At 42.8% G+C, this 18,204-nt stretch overlaps 1 protein-coding gene across 1 annotated transcript in view; it reads right to left on the bottom strand.

The window, feature by feature from the left end:
• Window positions 1-18,204, bottom strand: part of LOC126336015 (uncharacterized) — a 54,744-nt gene that overhangs the window by 19,729 nt on the left and 16,811 nt on the right. The window contains exon 3 of the mRNA XM_049999493.1: window positions 5,250-6,227. Coding sequence (XP_049855450.1) covers window positions 5,250-6,227 — 978 coding nt within the window. The remainder of the gene's footprint in view (window positions 1-5,249; window positions 6,228-18,204) is intronic.

The following is an 18,204-nucleotide window of genomic DNA, read 5'->3' as shown; positions in this document are numbered from 1 at the left end:
TAGCAGAAAGGGAAAATAGCAGACTTGCAATTGTCGCAGGAGTGCTGTTCACATGGTCCGAAAGTCACACGAATGCGTTTAAGGGGACATGTTCGAGAAAATACCAAAAATTTGAAAAAAATTTCTTGGTCTACAGAAAAGAATATTTCTCTCTCATTTCAAATGGCTCTGAGCACTCTGGGGCTGAAAATCCGAGGTCATCAGTCCCCTAGAACCTACAACTACTTCAACCTAACTAACCTAAGGACATGACACACATCCATGCCTGAGGCGGGATTCGAACTAGAGACCGTAGCAGTCAAACGGTTCCGGACTGAAGTTCCTAGAACCGCTCGGTCACCGCAGCCGGCTGCTGATTTCAAACATTTGTGGTTTACGGGCATTATCATTTTCCGTTCGTTCTAAAATTGAGATTGAACGTAATGTTGCACAGGGCCACCACGCCTATCAGTCAGTTTAAAGTGCGTCAGAATACGAGATGCATTACTTTGTTCTTCCGTGTTTTCCATCGTTAGTTACGGACGTTGACACAGGTGTATTTTAGAAGGCACTGACTCCCGAAAACAAAGTACAGGCATGTCTAGAAGACTATGGTTCGAATGTAAAGAAAGATATGAGAATATAGGATTTCGGATTTTCATACGCGTGTGGTTGTTGTGTGTTGTATTGTTATTGTGTGTTGTTTTGTTTCTGCGTGTGTGTTTACTTGCTACAAATGCCGAGAGTAAAGAAATTTAGCTCCAAACGAAAGTTTCGCGGCACCCAATTACAAACACAACCGAATAATACACATCAGTTGCTTCAAAAGCCGCTTGCGCAAACTGTCTCTAGAGGCACGTTAACTTTCGCATTCTGAATGTAATATGAACAAGCCTAGTACTATGGTGAGCAGAAATAACGACCGAAATATTATTGTGAACCTAAATATGCTGTTCAGACTTCTGAAGAGTGCTGTGAAATGTAAGTACTGAAATTGTGGAGACAGTATTTCTAAGGACATTTCAGCTAGGAAGGGTATTTCAAGTCGGTTAGTGAGTGCCTGTAACTTGTGTAAAGATGCACAGTGGTACTATTACATCGCCAGTTACTGATAATCGACATTACAGTGTAAATATTCAGCTTAAGTATGTAATGCGATGTATTGGAAGGGGAAGGAGAGCTGCCCAGAGTTTTCGTACAGTGGTGGATTTGCCTCTACTTCCACTGAGGTTAGACAGATACAATAAATTAATACATAACTCTTTAAGTGGTGTAAGTGAACATTGTATGAAAAGAAGTAGGAACCTTGTCTGAGAATAGCGACATTGTGGCAGCATTTGATGGAACTTGGCAGAAAAGAGGTCATACTTCTCCATATGCTCCATATGGGGTTGTAACTGCCACATTAATTGAAACTGGTAAGATACTACATTATGAATGTCGAACAAAGCACTGTCAGGGTTGTTCAAGTAAGTTTATTGGCACTTATGTTTGTGTAAAGAACATTGACGACCCATGTGGAAACATGGAAACGAAAGGATTTCTAAACATTTTTAGAAGATCAGAGGTCAGTCATGATGAGAGGTCTGTAGACTACCTAGGGGATGGAGACTGTAAAGGACACACTACTGTCGTTAATGACAGACCATATGGGGACACTCTGATAGAAAAGCTTGAATGTGTTGGGCATGTACAAAAAAGAATGGGAGCATGGCTGAGAAAATTATGTAAAGACTACAGTGGAAAAAAAACTGTCAGACTGAAAACACATAGGTGGTCCATGTCGTCTTACAAAAGTGAAACTGATTCTTTGACTCAATATTATATACTAGCAATAAGGAGATATGTAGGAGATTTGGAGAACATGAGACGAGTTGTCTGGGCAACATGGTTTCACTAAGTGTCAACAGAGGAAACCCCACAGCATACTATGTGTCCAAAAGGGGAAGATTCGTGGTGTAATTACTGGCTGAGCAATGCTAACCACAAGCAGTCCATACCACTTTCTGTAATGGAGGCAGTTAGTTAGGTCTAATATAGGGATCTGGCAAATAAAAATCTACTTACGAAATGTATGCATGGTCTCTCTCAGAATGCAAATGAAAGCTTCAACAGCTGTATATGGGAGAGAATATCCAAAACTGTATTTGTTGGGCTGACAGTGCTGAAGATTGGTGCAATAACGACATTCAATGATGGTTCAATTTCAAGGATCAATGTTACGTAGAAATTGAACATCCAGACGGGAAGGAATATGACATCAGCTCTAATTGCTATTGATAAGCGGCCGGTAATCGAAATAGAGACAGCTGCAGAAGCTGCTACCTAGGAGTCAAGGATAAAGAAAAGAATGAAGAGAAAGAGTATGGAGGATAAGGAAACAGGAGAACAACTGGAGTATACAGATGGAATGATCTAAACGAGCATAGTGGTAAGTTAAGAAATCTGTAAATCTTCTTTTGCGATTTACCGAAAACTTGAATTTTCAGCATTCAGGTACGCTTTTCTTCTAAATGACCTAAGTTTAACTCACAAAAATTGGTAAAGATATTTAGAATGACCCCCTCTACCTCCCGTGCCTATTATTTCCTGAAAAATTTATAACATGATGATGATGTCGGTGATATTTGAGGTAATGTTTTAAATATCTTTGTTGTAGTGAAATAAATTACTTGTATTTTTCACAGATCAGCATCAGGGAAGGAAATTTGAGTCATAAAACATTTATGTGAATGTTGTCTGTACTCTGACTCTTTTTCCAAGCTGTGCAGTCAGTGGTACCAAAGAAAATGGTACCGCAGTGAAATAGTGTTGCTTTTTTTCTATTATAAATATTGTTCTCAGTACCAAAATATAGTAAATATCTCAATGAATTTTTGGTAAATGCTTTGACTAATGACCCTAACTGTGTGTCAGAATTTTGAGCTATCTCTCGTTTATAGATCAGTTACAATGTGAGGGTGAAGATAATGTTAAAAATGGAGCCCGTTCAGGGGCGTGTCCCCTTAATGCAAGTTTCTCTACAGTTGTACATCAGTGCGTGAAGACCTCATAAAGCTTTCTAACTGAGAAAATTGAAGCAATTCAAAGCTCTATCGTAAATGGGCGTTGTAGGTCACACGGAGATGGGGCCTATTTTGTGAAACTGAATGGTGATTGTTGGCGCCAAGGAGACATTGTTGTTTTAAAACTCCACTGAATATGTCTAGAGAACCTGTTTTCGAGAATTCTTAGGAAGTAACTCTACTGTCTTCTGCATATGTATCGCTCAGGGATCATGAGAAAAAAAAAGGGAGAACAGGGCAGATTTGCAGGTTTACCGTAATTTTTCCCTCACTCTATCCGCGGGCTAAAATGTGTTTAAGGTGATCTCCACCATGTACTATACCTTTGCTTGCAGAGTATCACTGTCACTGAATCTCTCTATGAGGAAGCAAATATTGTAATAGATCCGATACTGATTGGCATAGTTCAGTGGAACGGCTTAATCACTACAATATTAAAGGTTGATGCCGCAATGGTGATCCTTTGTCACCCATGAAGCTGTGAGACGAAATGTTAATTAGATAATAAAATAACGTATTCCAAACACAGTTGACGCATTTTATAAGTTAACTCCTGAACATAGCTTCAAGTTGTTTTTACGAATACAAAATATTTTAGTTTCCTGACCCAATGAACATGATACAACAAATCAAAAGCTCAATTAACAAATGCGGATGTTCTAAGGTCCTTGCAAATTAAGCTATATTTGATGATAACGACAAAATATTTGCACTCATTTGTTTACGCATTATCAGAATCTTAAAAATGCTACCTCTGCATTACGAATTCTGCAACGTGCAGTGGATTCGTCTCAATTTCTTTGGTACATAGAGTATTGGAGAATTTTGTCAGCAGGCACGAACGTTTTGACAGCCAGGATTTTCAGAGTTGTACTGCGATTCAACTTAAAATGAGGCCTACTATAGTGGGAAAGCCTGCTAACTATGGGAGTAAAAGCACAATTTAGTTAATGAGGGCTGAATGAAAAACTACGTTATACCCTATTACTGGGAGACAACATTCTGAATGCTTCATAATAGCAGACTGAAATGTTGATAACTTACTTAATCGAAACATGGACTACTACAATACCAGTTTACAATTACAGTATAACATTCGTTTACCATCTTCGCACTGCAAATAATATCTGCTCAGTAAATATCCTTCGCACTGCACACAGTATCTGCTCAATAAACATCCTTCACATCTTCCTATACCTCGTTATATCTCGTGATCTTCAGCAAAGGTAGAGAAAAGCTAAAACGAGGCAACATTGAAGAATATTTTTCGACTCCTCTTACTGCTACCGTTAAAAATATGCTACATTTGAATACAAGTTGCATAGACTTTCATCGACAATATATTGAAATGGATCAAACGTTGCTTAACAAATCACTACGATTAATCAGTTAACCGCGATGTTAGATCTTGGTGGTATTTTCTACTTACCGTTCCAGCATAGATTATTGTGCTTAGACGATAATTTTAACAGCCTTTTGGTAAATATGAAGAACCACAGTGAACGCTACAAGCAACGCATATACCTTTCAGGTGCAATAAATCGTTAACGCTATCAGCCAGCCTGCCGCAGATTTCTTAATCCAGAGTTATTACTTGCGGCTAACGAATGCTAAACAGCTGAATAACTGAGAATGTGTACTGTGATGTGTCCACTTAATAACTGAGGTGTACGTGGAATACTTCACAGTGAAACGATAGGGATACAACAAGAGTTGTATATTTCACGTGGTTACACAATGTTTGCATGCATCTAAGTTAAAAATCAGTTCTATATCACTTACATGTAAAAGAAAACACATAGGACTACATTTTCTGTGCTCTGTGAGCAAATGTTTGTTCTCTCTTCGTTTCTGTGTTATATTTCTATCTTTTCCCCTACTCATTGAAAACCATTAGGTTCATAGATTTCACTAGTCATATACCAATGTGAACAGATTAAACTTTCTGCTTCAGAGCAAAAGTCAGCTATACACTGTCATTTATTATTCAGTTCATTAAACTTTCTGCTTCAGAGCAAAAGTCAGATATACACTGTCATTTATTATTCAGTTCTGTTACATAAAAATTCATTAAAGACAAGGCAAAGTACGCTTATAGCATTTATTTCTCAATTTATTATTTACATGAATTACATCTCTGTATCGATGGTAGGAGGTAAACAGTTCCGGCATTCGCCTTACAATCAAGGAAAACCTCCCAAAAACCTTGATCGGAACTGAGGACGCTGTAGCTCGGTGCACTGCAGGGGACATGATGCGACGAGATGGAGAAGCGACGATACGGGGAGGCGGCGAGACGTGGAGGCGGGGAGACGTGGAGGCGACGGTACGGGGAGGCGACGGTACGGGGAGGCGACGGTACGGGGAGGCGACGGTACGGGGAGGCGACGGTACGGGGAGGCGACGGTACGGGGAGGCGACGGTACGGGGAGGCGACGGTACGGGGAGGCGACGGTACGGGGAGGCGACGGTACGGGGAGGCGACGGTACGTGGAGGCGGCGGTACGTGGAGGCGGCGGTACGTGGAGGCGGCGGTACGTGGAGGCGACGGTACGGGGAGGCGACGGTACGTGGAGGCGACGGTACGTGGAGGCGGCGGTACGTGGAGGCGGCGGTACGTGGAGGCGGCGGTACGTGGAGGCGGCGGTACGTGGAGGCGGCGGTACGTGGAGGCGGCGGCGAACGGGGAGGTGGCGAGACGTGGAGGTGGCGAGACGTGGAGGCGGCGAGACGTGGAGGCGGCGAGACGTGGAAGCGACGATACGGAGAAGCGACGATACTTGGAGGCGGCGAGACGGGGAGGCAGCGAGACGTGGAGGCGGCGAGACGTTGAGGCGGCGATACGTGGAGGCGGCGAGACGGGGAGGCGGCGAGACGGGGAGGCGGCGAGACGGTGATGCGGCGATACGTGGAGGTGGCGATACGTTGAGGCGGCGATACGTGGAGGCGGCGATACGTGTAGGCGGCGAAATGGTGAGGCGGCGAGACGGGCAGGCGGCGAGTAGGGGAGGCGGCGAGACGTGGAGGCGGCGATACGTGGAAGCGGCGATACGTGGAGGCGGCGATACGTGGAGATGGCGATACGAGGGGGCGGCGATACGTGGAGGCGACGAGACGGGGAGGCGGCGAGACGGGGAGGCGACGATACGGGGAAGCGACCACACTGACCTCCCCTCTGCTGAACTGTAGTGAATGTGGTCGCAGCGTGTTTCTTTATATACCCTCTGCAGCTTTGTTGAGCTGTCGTTTCCTAGGAAAGCGACGATGTCATTGTTGTTTCGTCATATAGCTTCTGTCGATTATTATAAGATTAGCAATACGTTTCCGCGTAAGTGCATGCTCAAGTTCTGTAGCAGTATCTATATCTGCTTATACATTACGCAAACCGCTGTAAAGTGCATGGCGGAGGGTACTTGGTGCCAATATTAGCCATTTTTTGGCCTATTTCACTCGCGTATTGGGAGAGGGAGAAATACCTACAGCCTCTCAACGCGCCTTAATCTCTTTCACCTTATTTTTATCATCTCGACGTGACATATATGATGACGGCGACAGAACTGTCTCACAGCCTTCTTCGAACACAGGTTCTGAAAATTTATCCAACGTGGTTTCACGAGATAACGTATCTTTTCTTCTAAAGGAAAGAAGGAATATTGCTGTTTAACGTTCAGTTTACTGGAAGAGGCAGCAGTTGGTAATCGGCCGTACTATTTCAAAGACACCATCACAGCATTCGCCTAAAGCTGTTTAATGAAATCATGGCAAACCTAAATCTAGTTGGCTGTGAGGGGATTTGATCGCCGTCCTGCAGAATAGGAGGCGTTTTTCTTACCAAGAAACAACATGATTTGGTTTTCTTCCAAAGATCCACATGTTATTTCCCCAAGGTGCCTGCGACGTTTTCGAAGGCGTTATACCGATATGTTAGGATCGTAGGAGAACGTCCCGGAATTCGTTCGACGTCTACAGTCATATCTACCTGATAATGACTCCTATCAGTGGATCACTGCTATAAAATTCGTCACAGTAGAGCGTTGTATGCACTTTCCACAAACCCTTCCAAGAAGACTTCAATCCGACTAATACTGGTTTTATGTATATATCCCGTTTCCTATCGCTTCTTAACACTATTACAAATTAAAATATGTTCTGTGTTCCACAGGCTGAGCACCAATCCTGTAATCGGTTATTAGGAGCTTTTTGTTCTTTTTACTTTATTAATGTTCCATTAGCCACTTTTAACGCTGTATACCGTCTTCTGTGTTATGATGTTTCCAAGCAGTGAATGTTCATTCGTGAGCAATGGCGTTTGTCCTTTATCGAAAGTTAAGTCATGTAAATGGAGAAGCTATCCTTTCACAATAGTCACACACATCTTTGGTGACAAAGACGATCACGTGAATCGATTATAATAATTCTGAAAGTGTTTGTAGTTTAGTTAAGTCAACTAAGAATGCTTCCATCCCCGAAACATCTTATTACTTTTTAAACTGATTAGCACATTTCTAGAGATATGGGATTCGAGTTAATAATTCGTAAAAAAATATTGCAAAGACACTAGAGTAAAAAATTTAAGCTTCTGAGTTAATGCAATCGAAAGAAAGGTGTTTTTAAATTCGCAAAATTATTCATCAAAACCTGTAGAAGAACTAATGTGGATCATGTTGAGCCCACTGCTGACATTAATGTTAATGGTAAATGGAAACCACCTTAGCTATCTATATATGCAATTAACTTTGTAAGGGACCCTCAGAGCGCGAGTTCTACTACTCGTATTTGTCCGCATTTTTTTTTGTTTCTTAATATATATATCACGCTCTGCTGTCGGAATGGCATCTTTTGTCACGTAGAGGGCATGTGATAAGGTACAATTGATAATAAGACTGAGAGGCCAGGTAGTCATCGGATCGCACAGTAAGCAGACAACGGAGTCTGCAAAATTATCGCAAAAAGCTGGAACTTGTATAATGACAAGTGCTTTCACCTTAAAGAATCGCGTGGTGTGGATGACAGACCAGTAAACGATAGGCCCTTGAATGCTAGCTTGTCATTAAAATGCAGGAACGTCTCAGCGCTGGCCGCTTTGTAGATCAGTACATACAGCAACGCCGGGGCAGCTCATAGTAAATTATAGTCATTGGGGCGGCATAATGGGTTGCCTAGCCTCCTAGCCAGAAGAATTACGCGTTAGGTTCGATGAGGTCAATGGTGGTGTCAGCAAAGGACGACTTCCCAGATATCATTTGTCCTGCTCACGCACCGTGGGAGTGACAGAGTTTAGAGCTGCTGTGTAGTTCTGTATCAGATACTGAGGTACTGATCTGTGTAATCCTGAGAACCGCATTTTTTTAAACAAGGTAGCACGGAATATGCATACATTATCAATACTAATGGTAATCGTTTCAACTCTTGTATGACGTTTTGTCAACGGATTGCCGTATTTTTAACAATTACGGCTAATTTAATCGCCTCCCTTGTTAGACTTCAGCTCTACTGAACACATACGTATTTTCATAGATTCTCAATCAGCGTTATCAATCTACACACTATGCTATTTGCTTAGCTACATACGCACTTCAAACACACATGCATTGACGACTTACTGCTATCTTGCACGATTGACGCGGTCCACCGCACTTATATGGCGCTAATCATAACATTGTGCCAGAACAATATCTGCAGTTGTATTTATAGCGGGGTACGTTTATAAGAGTGAGCAACTTGTAGTATGCAGCAGACTAGTGCAGGTAAAGAGGGAATTCGTCGCTAAAAGAAGTCTGCTAGTAACAAGCATATACCTTAACTTGAGGAAGAAGTTACTGGGAATGTACGTCTGGAGTACAGCATTGCATAGAAGCCGTCCACTGACTGTGGAAAACCAGAAAAGAGAAGCGAATCGTCACAGATGTGGTGCTACAGGCGTATATTGAAAATTAGGTGTACATAGATAAAAAGTGAGGATACCTCTACAGAACAGACGAGGATAGAAATATGTTATAAACACAGTACAAGAAGGAACACTGTGACAGGATATGTTTTACGATATCGTAGAATAGCGTCCATGGCAATAGAGGGATACGCAGAGGACACACAGTGTAGAGGGAGACAGAGATTGTAATATATCCAACAAATAACTGCGTCCATGCGTTAAATGCTACTCTATCCCTTTGGTATTCTGGGATCAGTCTATGACAACAATAGACTTCCAAGAGCTGAATTCGATGGGAACTAGGACATGATGGTAAACGTTGCATTGACCGAAAGAACTAAGCCTGGATTTCTGTGATTTTTAGCCAAGCAAGGGATATTTCCTCTTCACGTATCCTGCGGTCCTTGGTGTATCTGAGCGAGTGTTGGGTAAATGAGGATGTGTATGATTTTGCCACAGCTGTCTCGTGCTGTTAATTTTTTCTCCAATAACAACGAAGTTATGAAAATTGGCAGGGGACAGTTCTGTTTTAGAAGGTCTTGCAATAGAGTATTCGTGGAATCAAATTGATTAATACAACTGAAAAACATATGATTCATGTCTTTCTCACGAAGCATGTGCACACATTGTGTGTGGTGCACAACTGATATGGAACAGGTCGTTTTCGAAGCAGCCGTGACTGACCATGAGGTATGCGATGGTGGTTCTGATCCTGCAACATCAGTGTAGTGGAGGGTATACTCTAAGCGTAAGATATTGCCCTGTTTCTGGAAGACTGCTCTCATTCTATGCTCCTCACTTTTTTGACTCAAGCTGCGACCTTCGAAGGAAATCGGTAGCTGGGATTTCTTCATTACCTCCCTGACGCAAAACATCTATCGTTTTCAGAATGAGATTTTCACTCTATAGCTGAGTGTACGCTGATATGAAACTTCCTGGCATCATTAAAACTGTGTTCCGGACCGAGACTCGAACTCGGGGACCTTTGCCTTTCGCGGGCAAGTGTTCTACCATCTCTTTTTTAATGATCTCATTTTGTTCTACATTGTTCGTTGAATTTGTCTGTGGCGGACGTCCGATGACACCTATTCAGGTTGTTCGTTTATCCGTTCACTCAGTTATTTTATTACAGAGGGTCGCTAAACCCTCTGACCGAACGCGCTGAGCTACCGTTCCGGCCCATCTGAGCTACCCAGGGACGACTGAGGCCCCGTCCTCAGAGCTTTACTTCTGCCAGTATCTCGTTTCCTACCTTCCAATCTTCACAGAAGCGCTTCTACCATCCCTGCATAACTAGCACCCCTGGAACGAAGGATATTGCGGAGACATGGCTTAGCCACAGCCTGTGGTATGTTTCCAGATTGTTTGGCTAAGCCATGTCTCCGCAATATCCTTTCTTCCAGGAGTGCTAGTTCTGCAAGGTTCGCATAAGAGATTCTGTGAAGTTTGGAAGGTAGGAGACTAGATACTGGCAGAAGTAAAGCTGTGAGGACGGTTCGTGAGTCGTGATTGGGTAACTCAGCTGGCGTTTCACCTGCCCCGCCATGACTGGGTGTTTCTGTGTCATCTTCATCATCATCCTTCATCGCCGGCACGGTAGCTCAGCGTGTTCGGTCAGAGGGTTCAGCTATCCTCTGTAATAAAAAACCGAGTGAACGGATCAACGAGCAACCTGAACGGGTGTTATCGGACGTCCGCCAGGAACAAATTCAACGGACTGTATAGAACAAAATGAGATATTAAAAAAAAGGATAGTAGAGCACGTGCCCGCATAAGGCAAAGGTTCCGAGTTCGAGTCTCGGTCCGGCACACAGTTTAAACCTGCAGGAAGTTTCAACTATCGTTTTGTTCCGTTAGCGTCGTAAAATGCTTTTTTACACCAGAGGCTGGCAAAGTTAGCAGTTGCTGTATGTCATACAGAATTAATTATTCCGCTGTATAAATATTCTAGTAAAGTAGTTGATGTTTTTGAATCCGACAATGTGTTTGTGTATTTGGAGCTTACGGGCGCTAAACGCCGACCATATCAGCGCCCAATAATGTGATGATTGGTTCGGTGAAAGTATGTCATGGATCCAGTTGGATCAACTATGATATTGCAGCAATCATTACCATAATTTCCGCTGTTGAGCAACGAGAGGACGCTACTGCTACCTCCAAAATAAAACAAAAATATTTGCACTCAAAGTTAAATCGTCTATGTTGTTAGGCCAAGTCATGGTCCTCTAGTTTCTTTCTACACAACAGACATTTCAACCCGTCTGCTGGGTTTTAAATTTACGACTGTAGTCGTACGAAGGAAAATGCACTTGTACGTTGTGCTCTTTCTTCGAAGTCTCGGTAGCAGAATTTGAATGTGCTGTCACGTCTGACATAACGTTCAGCACTACTTATGCCTTTTTCGCCCAAGAAAATGAGGACTCACAATATATTTAGCTTTGTCCGTGATGATCTCAAGTCACAACTCAGTGTTTCCAATACCTAATCGCATCCTGCACAAATTTGCGTAATGAGTTTTGTGATGTTAATTGCAACAAATTAAGAAAAGATCATTGGTCTGAGTGATCTTCATTTTTACTCATAGCTCCTTGTTCGAGTTGTATATCAAACACATTAAAATTCTAGCATAGGTGGAAATTGCAGAACACGTCGTTCTCACAACACACTTGACATGCAACTACGTTTTCTGCTTTTCCGTGCCAAGTCTTTTTTCATGTGACGATACGTACATTCAGTGAAATGTTAAATGACTGTATCACGTTGAAAGTTCTAAGTATATTTGATTGTATGTGTGAAGCTTTTAGTGGGGTAAGCACATCTGAGGATGTAAATTTTTTCCGAAACCGGTAATGTGAATATATATAAGCGATCGTTGACGTAATAAATTATTGTACAAACATTACAAAGGTCGCAAACTTCCGTTTAGCAACATGTCAGTTTTTAAAAGCACCGCTTACCTTGCCTTCGAGTAAAATATCATTTGGATGGCGAGGAGGCATAGACACGTTGGAGGTAATTTCACTTCTATTGAGTCCTTGGCTAGTTTCTGCTCGTAAAGAACTTTTTGTTGCCACTGATGCTCGCCTATTGCTTCTATCTTACTTAGTAGTGTTGCCATTTTTGCTTCACCTATATAAACGTTATGTTTCCTGTGGTTTCCATGGGCCGCTCTTTCAGAAAGGTCCGAGCAGCCACATTGGGGGGGGGGGGGGGGGGGGGGAGTGGTTTATTAGTGATTGGGAGCTCCAGTGTTAGGTGGGTGATGGAGTTCCTTAGGGAAACAGCTGAAAGGTCGGGAAAGAAGGCCAGTGTTCACTCTGTCTGCTTGCCGGTGGGTATCATCCGAGATGTGGAGGAGGCCCTGCGGCGGGGTGCACCCGACTGCAAATTGTCGCTCATGTCGGCACCAATGACTCCTGGCGTCTGGGTTCAGAGGTTATCCTCAGTTAATACAGACGTTTGGCTGAGTTGTTGAAGGCGGAAAGCCTCGCTCGCGGGGTGGAATTTGAGCTAACTATTTCTAGTGTCGTTCCCAGAACCGATCGCGGTCCTCTAGTTTGGAGCCCAGTGGAATACTTAAACCAGAGGATCAGACGATTCTGCGGAGATCTGGAGTGCAAATTTCGCGACCTCCGTTATCGGCTGGAGAAATGTAGGGTCACCTTGATTAGGTCAGGCGTGCACTATATGCAGGACAGCTACAGACTACAGGGGTAGCGGAGTGGAGTGCACATGGTTTTTTTTTAGCTTAGAGAATTCCCTTCCTAGGCCCGACAAGACGCCCCCTGAGACGCGACAAGGTAGCAGTAGGCAAAACGCAACAGGGAATGACAATATTAATGTGGTAATTGTAAACTGCAGGAGCATCTATAGAAAGGTCCCAGAACTGCTCTCATTAATAAACGGTCACAATGCCCACACAGTACTAGGGACGGAATGTTGGCTGAAACAATGTAGCAGCAATGAAATTCTAAACTCAGATTGGAATGTATACCACAGAGACAGGTTGGACAGTGAAGGGAAAGGCGTGTTTATAGCAAGAAAAGATGCAATAGTATCAAAGGGAATTGACCGAGATCCGAAATGTGAAATAATTTGGGTGAAGGTCAGGGTTATAGGAGGCTCAAACATGGTTCAGCAGCTGTTGTGGCAGAACACCTGGAGGAAAATTTGGAAAATATTTCGAGTAGATTTCCCGACCATGTTATAGTTTTGGGTGGAGATTTTAATTTAACAGATATAGACTGGGAGAGTCATACGTTTATAACGGGTGTCAGGGACAAAGAATATAGTGAACTTGTTTTTAAGTGATTTATCTGAAAACTACATTGAGCAGTTAGACAGAGAACCGATTTGTGGCGATAACATATTAGACCTTCTGGTGCAAACAGAACCGAACTATTTGAAACAATTAATGCAGAACAGGAAATTAGCGATCATAAAGCGATTAAAGCATCGGTGATTTCAACCGTAAATAGAAATATTTAAAAAAGGTAGGAAGATTTAGCAAAAGTGGCAAAATGCTGATTTCAGAGTACTTGACGGCTCAACACAAAAGTTTTGTCTCAAGTACAGATAGTGTTGAGGATCAGTGGACAAAGTTCAAAACCTTCGAACAATATGCATTAGATGAGTATGTGCCAAGAAAGATCGTAAGAGATGGAAAAGAGCCACCGTGGTACAACAACCGAGTTAGAAAACGGCTACGGAAGAAAAGGGAACTTCACAGCAAACTTAATCATAGCCAAAGCCTTCAACACAAACAAAAATTACACGAAGCGAAATGTAGTGTGAGGAGGGCTATGCCAGAGGCGTTCAAAGAATTCGAAACTAAAGTTCTGTGTACTAACTTGGCAGAAAATCCTAAGAAATTTTGATCTTATGTCAAAGCGGTAGGTGGATCAAAACAGAATGTCCAGACACTCTGTGACCAAAATGGTACTGAAACAGAGAATGACAGGCTGAAGGCCGAAATACTAAATGTATTTTTCCAAAGCTGTTTCACAGAGGAAGACTGCACTGTAGTTCCTTCTCTAGATATTTGCACAGATGACAAAATGGTAGATATCGAAATAGATGACAGGGGGATAGAAAAACAATTAAAGTAGCGCAAAAGAAGAAAGGCCGCTGGACCTGATGGGATACCAGTTCGGATTGACACAGAGTACGAGAAGGAAATTGCCCCCTTTCTTGCAGCGGTGTACCGAATGTCTCTAGAAGAGCGTATCGTTCCAAAGGATTGGAAAAGGGCACAGGTCATCCCCGTTTTCAAGAAGGGACGTCGAACAGATGTGCAGAACTATAGACCTATATCTCTAACGTCGATCAGTTGTAGAATTTTGGAACACGTATTATGTTCGAGTATAATGTCTTTTCTGGAGACTAGGAATTTACTCTGTAGGAATCAGCATGGTTTTCGAAAAAGACGGTCGTGTGAAACCCAGCTCGCGCTATTCGTCCACGAGCCTAAGAGGGCCATAGACACGGGTTCACAGGTAGATGCCGTGTTTCTCGATTTCCGCAAGGCGTTTGATACAGTCGTTTAATGAACAAAGTAAGAGCATATGGACTATCAGACCAATTGTGTGTGACCGAGCGAGGTGGCGCAGTGGTTAGCACACTGGACTCGCATTCGGGAGGACGATGGCTCAATCTCGCCTCCGTCCATCCTGATTTAGGTTTTCCGTGATTTCCCTAAATGGTTCCAGGCAAATGCCTCGATGGTTCCTTTGAAAGGACACGGCCGATTTCCTTCCCAATCTTTCCCTAACCCGAGCTTGCTCTCCGTCTCTAATGACCTCGTTGTCGACGGGACGTTAAACACTAACCACCACCACCAATTGTGTGATTGGATTGAAGAGTTCCTAGATAACAGAACGCAGCATGTCATTCTCAATGGAGAGAAGTCTTCCAAATTAAGATTGATTTCAGGTGTGCCGCAGGGGAGTGTCGTAGGACCGTTACTATTCACAATATATATAAATGACCTTGTGGATAACATCGGAAATTCACTGACGCGTTTTGCGGATGATGCTGTAGTATCCCGAGAGGTCGTAACAGTGGAAAATTGTACTGAAATGCAGGAGTATCTGCAACGAATTGACGCATGGTGCAGGGAATGGCAATTGAATCTTAATGTAGACAAGTGTAATGTACTGCGAATACAAAGAAAGAAAGCTCCTTTATCATTTAGCTACAATATAGCAGGTCAGCAACTGGAAGCAGTTAATTCCATAAATTATCTGAGAGTAGGCATTAGGAGTGATTTAAAATGGAATGACCACATTAAATTAATCTTCGGTAAAGCAAATGCCAGACTGAGATTCATTGGAATAATCCTGAGGAAATGATGTCCGAAAACAAACTAAGTATGTTACAGTACACTTGTTCGCCCACTGCTTGAATACTGCTCAACTATGTGAGATCAGTACCAGATAGGGTTGATAGAAGAGATAGAGAATATCCAACGGAGAGCAGCGCGCTTCGTTGCGGGATCATTTAGTAATCGCGAAAGCGTTACGGAGATGATAGATGAACTCCAGTGGAAGACTCTGCAGAAGAGACGCTCAGTAGTTCGGTAGGGGCTTTTGTTGAAGTTTCGAGAACATACGTTCACCGAGGAATCAAGAAGTATATTACTCCCTCCTACATATGTCTCGCGAAGAGACCATAAGGATAAAATAAGAGAGATTAGAGCCCATACAGAGGCTACCGAAAATCTCTCCTTCCACGAACAATACAGGACTGGAATAGAACGGAGAACCGGTAGAGGTATTCAAGGTACCCTCCACCACACACCGTCAGGTTGCTTGCGGAGTATGGATGTAGATGCGGACGCAGATATCACGAACCCAAGAAGAACTGCATGTGTAAGTTACACAATGCATCGTCTGCCAACAGTTCGTTATAAATTATTGTTAGTTCATGGGCAATAATGTTCCAAAATCTTCAATGACACTCAACTGATCTGTTACGTGGATTCTGTAACTATTGTTTCTCTTTCTTCTTCCGAGATGTTTTCGAGAAACTCTTCGTTGTCCTCCGCATTAACTATTTGTTGTATATTAAGGAGGAAAGCTTCGTCCATAAATGGGTCTCTGATTCAGGATAAAGATTCGTATACTACCGTTCAGTATGTAGCTTAATTGCACTTTGGAGATCGTAGCCATTTCCTTGTTCGTGGGGAATGTACTGAATGATTTTCTGTTCCCTTATAATTTCGTATACCGGAATATTTTCTTGACTGATATCAGTTGTGAGACGTGCTTGCACTTTTTTGCCCTCCAGTGACTGCCGTACCAAAACAGAAATTTTTGGTTTGCTGTGCCATTCGAAAACTATTTGCTACCAAATTCGTTCGTTCATTGTAGAGGTCGGGTAGGCATAAGAAACAGTATTTCAGCATTGCATCCAATAGTTTGGGCAATAAACTGCCTTTTTTGCGGTTTTGCAGTTTGAATCCACCCGATAATATGCCTTGACTGGTTCTGGATACATCGTGTCCATGTTTCAGCGACTGCTTGGTACAATACCTCGCCATCTAGGAGCGACATGTACAGTTGCTAGATCTTTAGCCCCAGTAGTCGCTGTTGTTTGTTGCAGTGAGCCGTGATGTGGTAGTCACGATGGTCCTGAAAATTAATAGGTCATACCTTCTTCACAGAAATTAAAATTAGTGCACACATCTTACCGACGCAAAACACAATTAAAATTTCCGCCTAAAATTACATTATCTCGCATTTCCGTTAATAGATTCACTATTTCGTCGCGAAACAAATCGCTTCTGCCATGTTTGTCTGCTGAGCGAGTCGCAGCGTTTACGAGCATACATACCAATTATAATTAAACTTTTGCAGTTTGAGAGGCCGCGCATGAGAAACGAGTGATCGTAGGAGAAGGAAACTGTGAAACATTTGTAAAGAAGTGCGGAAGAGAAATAACGGGTAAACGTTGAAAGAAACACATTTTGACTTTCACACGATAGGTAAACATTTGCTAGCTGCATATCATGTTTACGTTCAGGCTTACAAACGTTGCTCAATATGACGATCACCTGCATCCACGATAGTCTGGGACTGCACTAGAGATGGCTTTACTGCTGCCCGAAATATATCACATGGGATTTTGGCTACCTTCCTCGCCAAGCTGAGCTTCAACCTCCGATGTGTGATAGTGTTCCGGTGATAAACCGTTTCCTTCTGGGAACCCCTCAGCCAGAAGTCACAAGGGTTCAGATCTTGTGATGCAGTAGCCACCTCACGAGGAAAGGGTCAATGCCAGCTAAGAGCAGCAGAACTATTGCTGTTATTTTGATAAAACTGCGAGTAAGTCCTGCTCGCCATGTCCAGACCCATGTTGACTGCATGCAGCTGTAAGGCCTTACCAGTACCAGCACCTACCAGCAAGTCGTGACACTGACACTATTGACAACGTAAATCTTGCAGCGCTCAGTCTGGACATAATCCCTGTAAAACTGGGTATCCATACAGCAGTTTCCCGGTTTAGGTATCGATACAACCCTATATTTACCAAGAAAATGTCGTGTATTTTTGCCGCACTGCCTCTGCCACTTTCGAGTGATGATTGTCCTTGACATGATAAGCCCACCTTAAACATTATTGCTGTCCCAAAAACGTCGGAGACTTTATCTGTGATCACCTCTTGAAGTATAGCTACGTTCGCATCTGCTACACATAAGTATTACTGTAGACATTCCACCATTCAGTTCTTCTAATAGTAACTATATTATATAGTTTCGTGAATGTGAGGCGTCTGTTCTTGAGCGATATCATTGGGTGACGCTGTTATCCTATTAGGAAGGTTGTTGTTTGCTGTGTCCTTAAAGTCATCTTCCACGCTCATCTGAACAAATTCGGCCCCGGTGTTTTCCTAAGTCGAAAACTCTTATGCAGTCCTTCTAAACCCTAGAACACTAAAATTATATTGTAATAAATAATTGTTAAGTTTAATACTCCACATTTTATACAAAGGACTACATAACTTATGGGTTATGCGTTAGTTAACTACAATTTTTAGATCTCCCACGGTTTTACAGAGTACCGCATTGACTCATTATTTAGGTTGCATTTATCGCAAATCTGTCGGCCAGCGCAAAGACCCAAGCGACTGGAAAAAGTGCAGGTGAGACCTGCATATAAGAAGGGTAAATGAGCATATAGGCAAAATTGCAGACCGTTATCTTTATCATAAGTTTGCTGCAGAATCCGTGAA

Source organism: Schistocerca gregaria, chromosome 2, assembly GCF_023897955.1.
Source record: "Schistocerca gregaria isolate iqSchGreg1 chromosome 2, iqSchGreg1.2, whole genome shotgun sequence".
NCBI classification, from domain to species: Eukaryota; Metazoa; Arthropoda; class Insecta; order Orthoptera; family Acrididae; genus Schistocerca; species Schistocerca gregaria.
The sequence above is the reverse complement of the archived record's forward strand: the minus strand, read 5'-3'. Positions and strand labels throughout refer to the sequence as shown.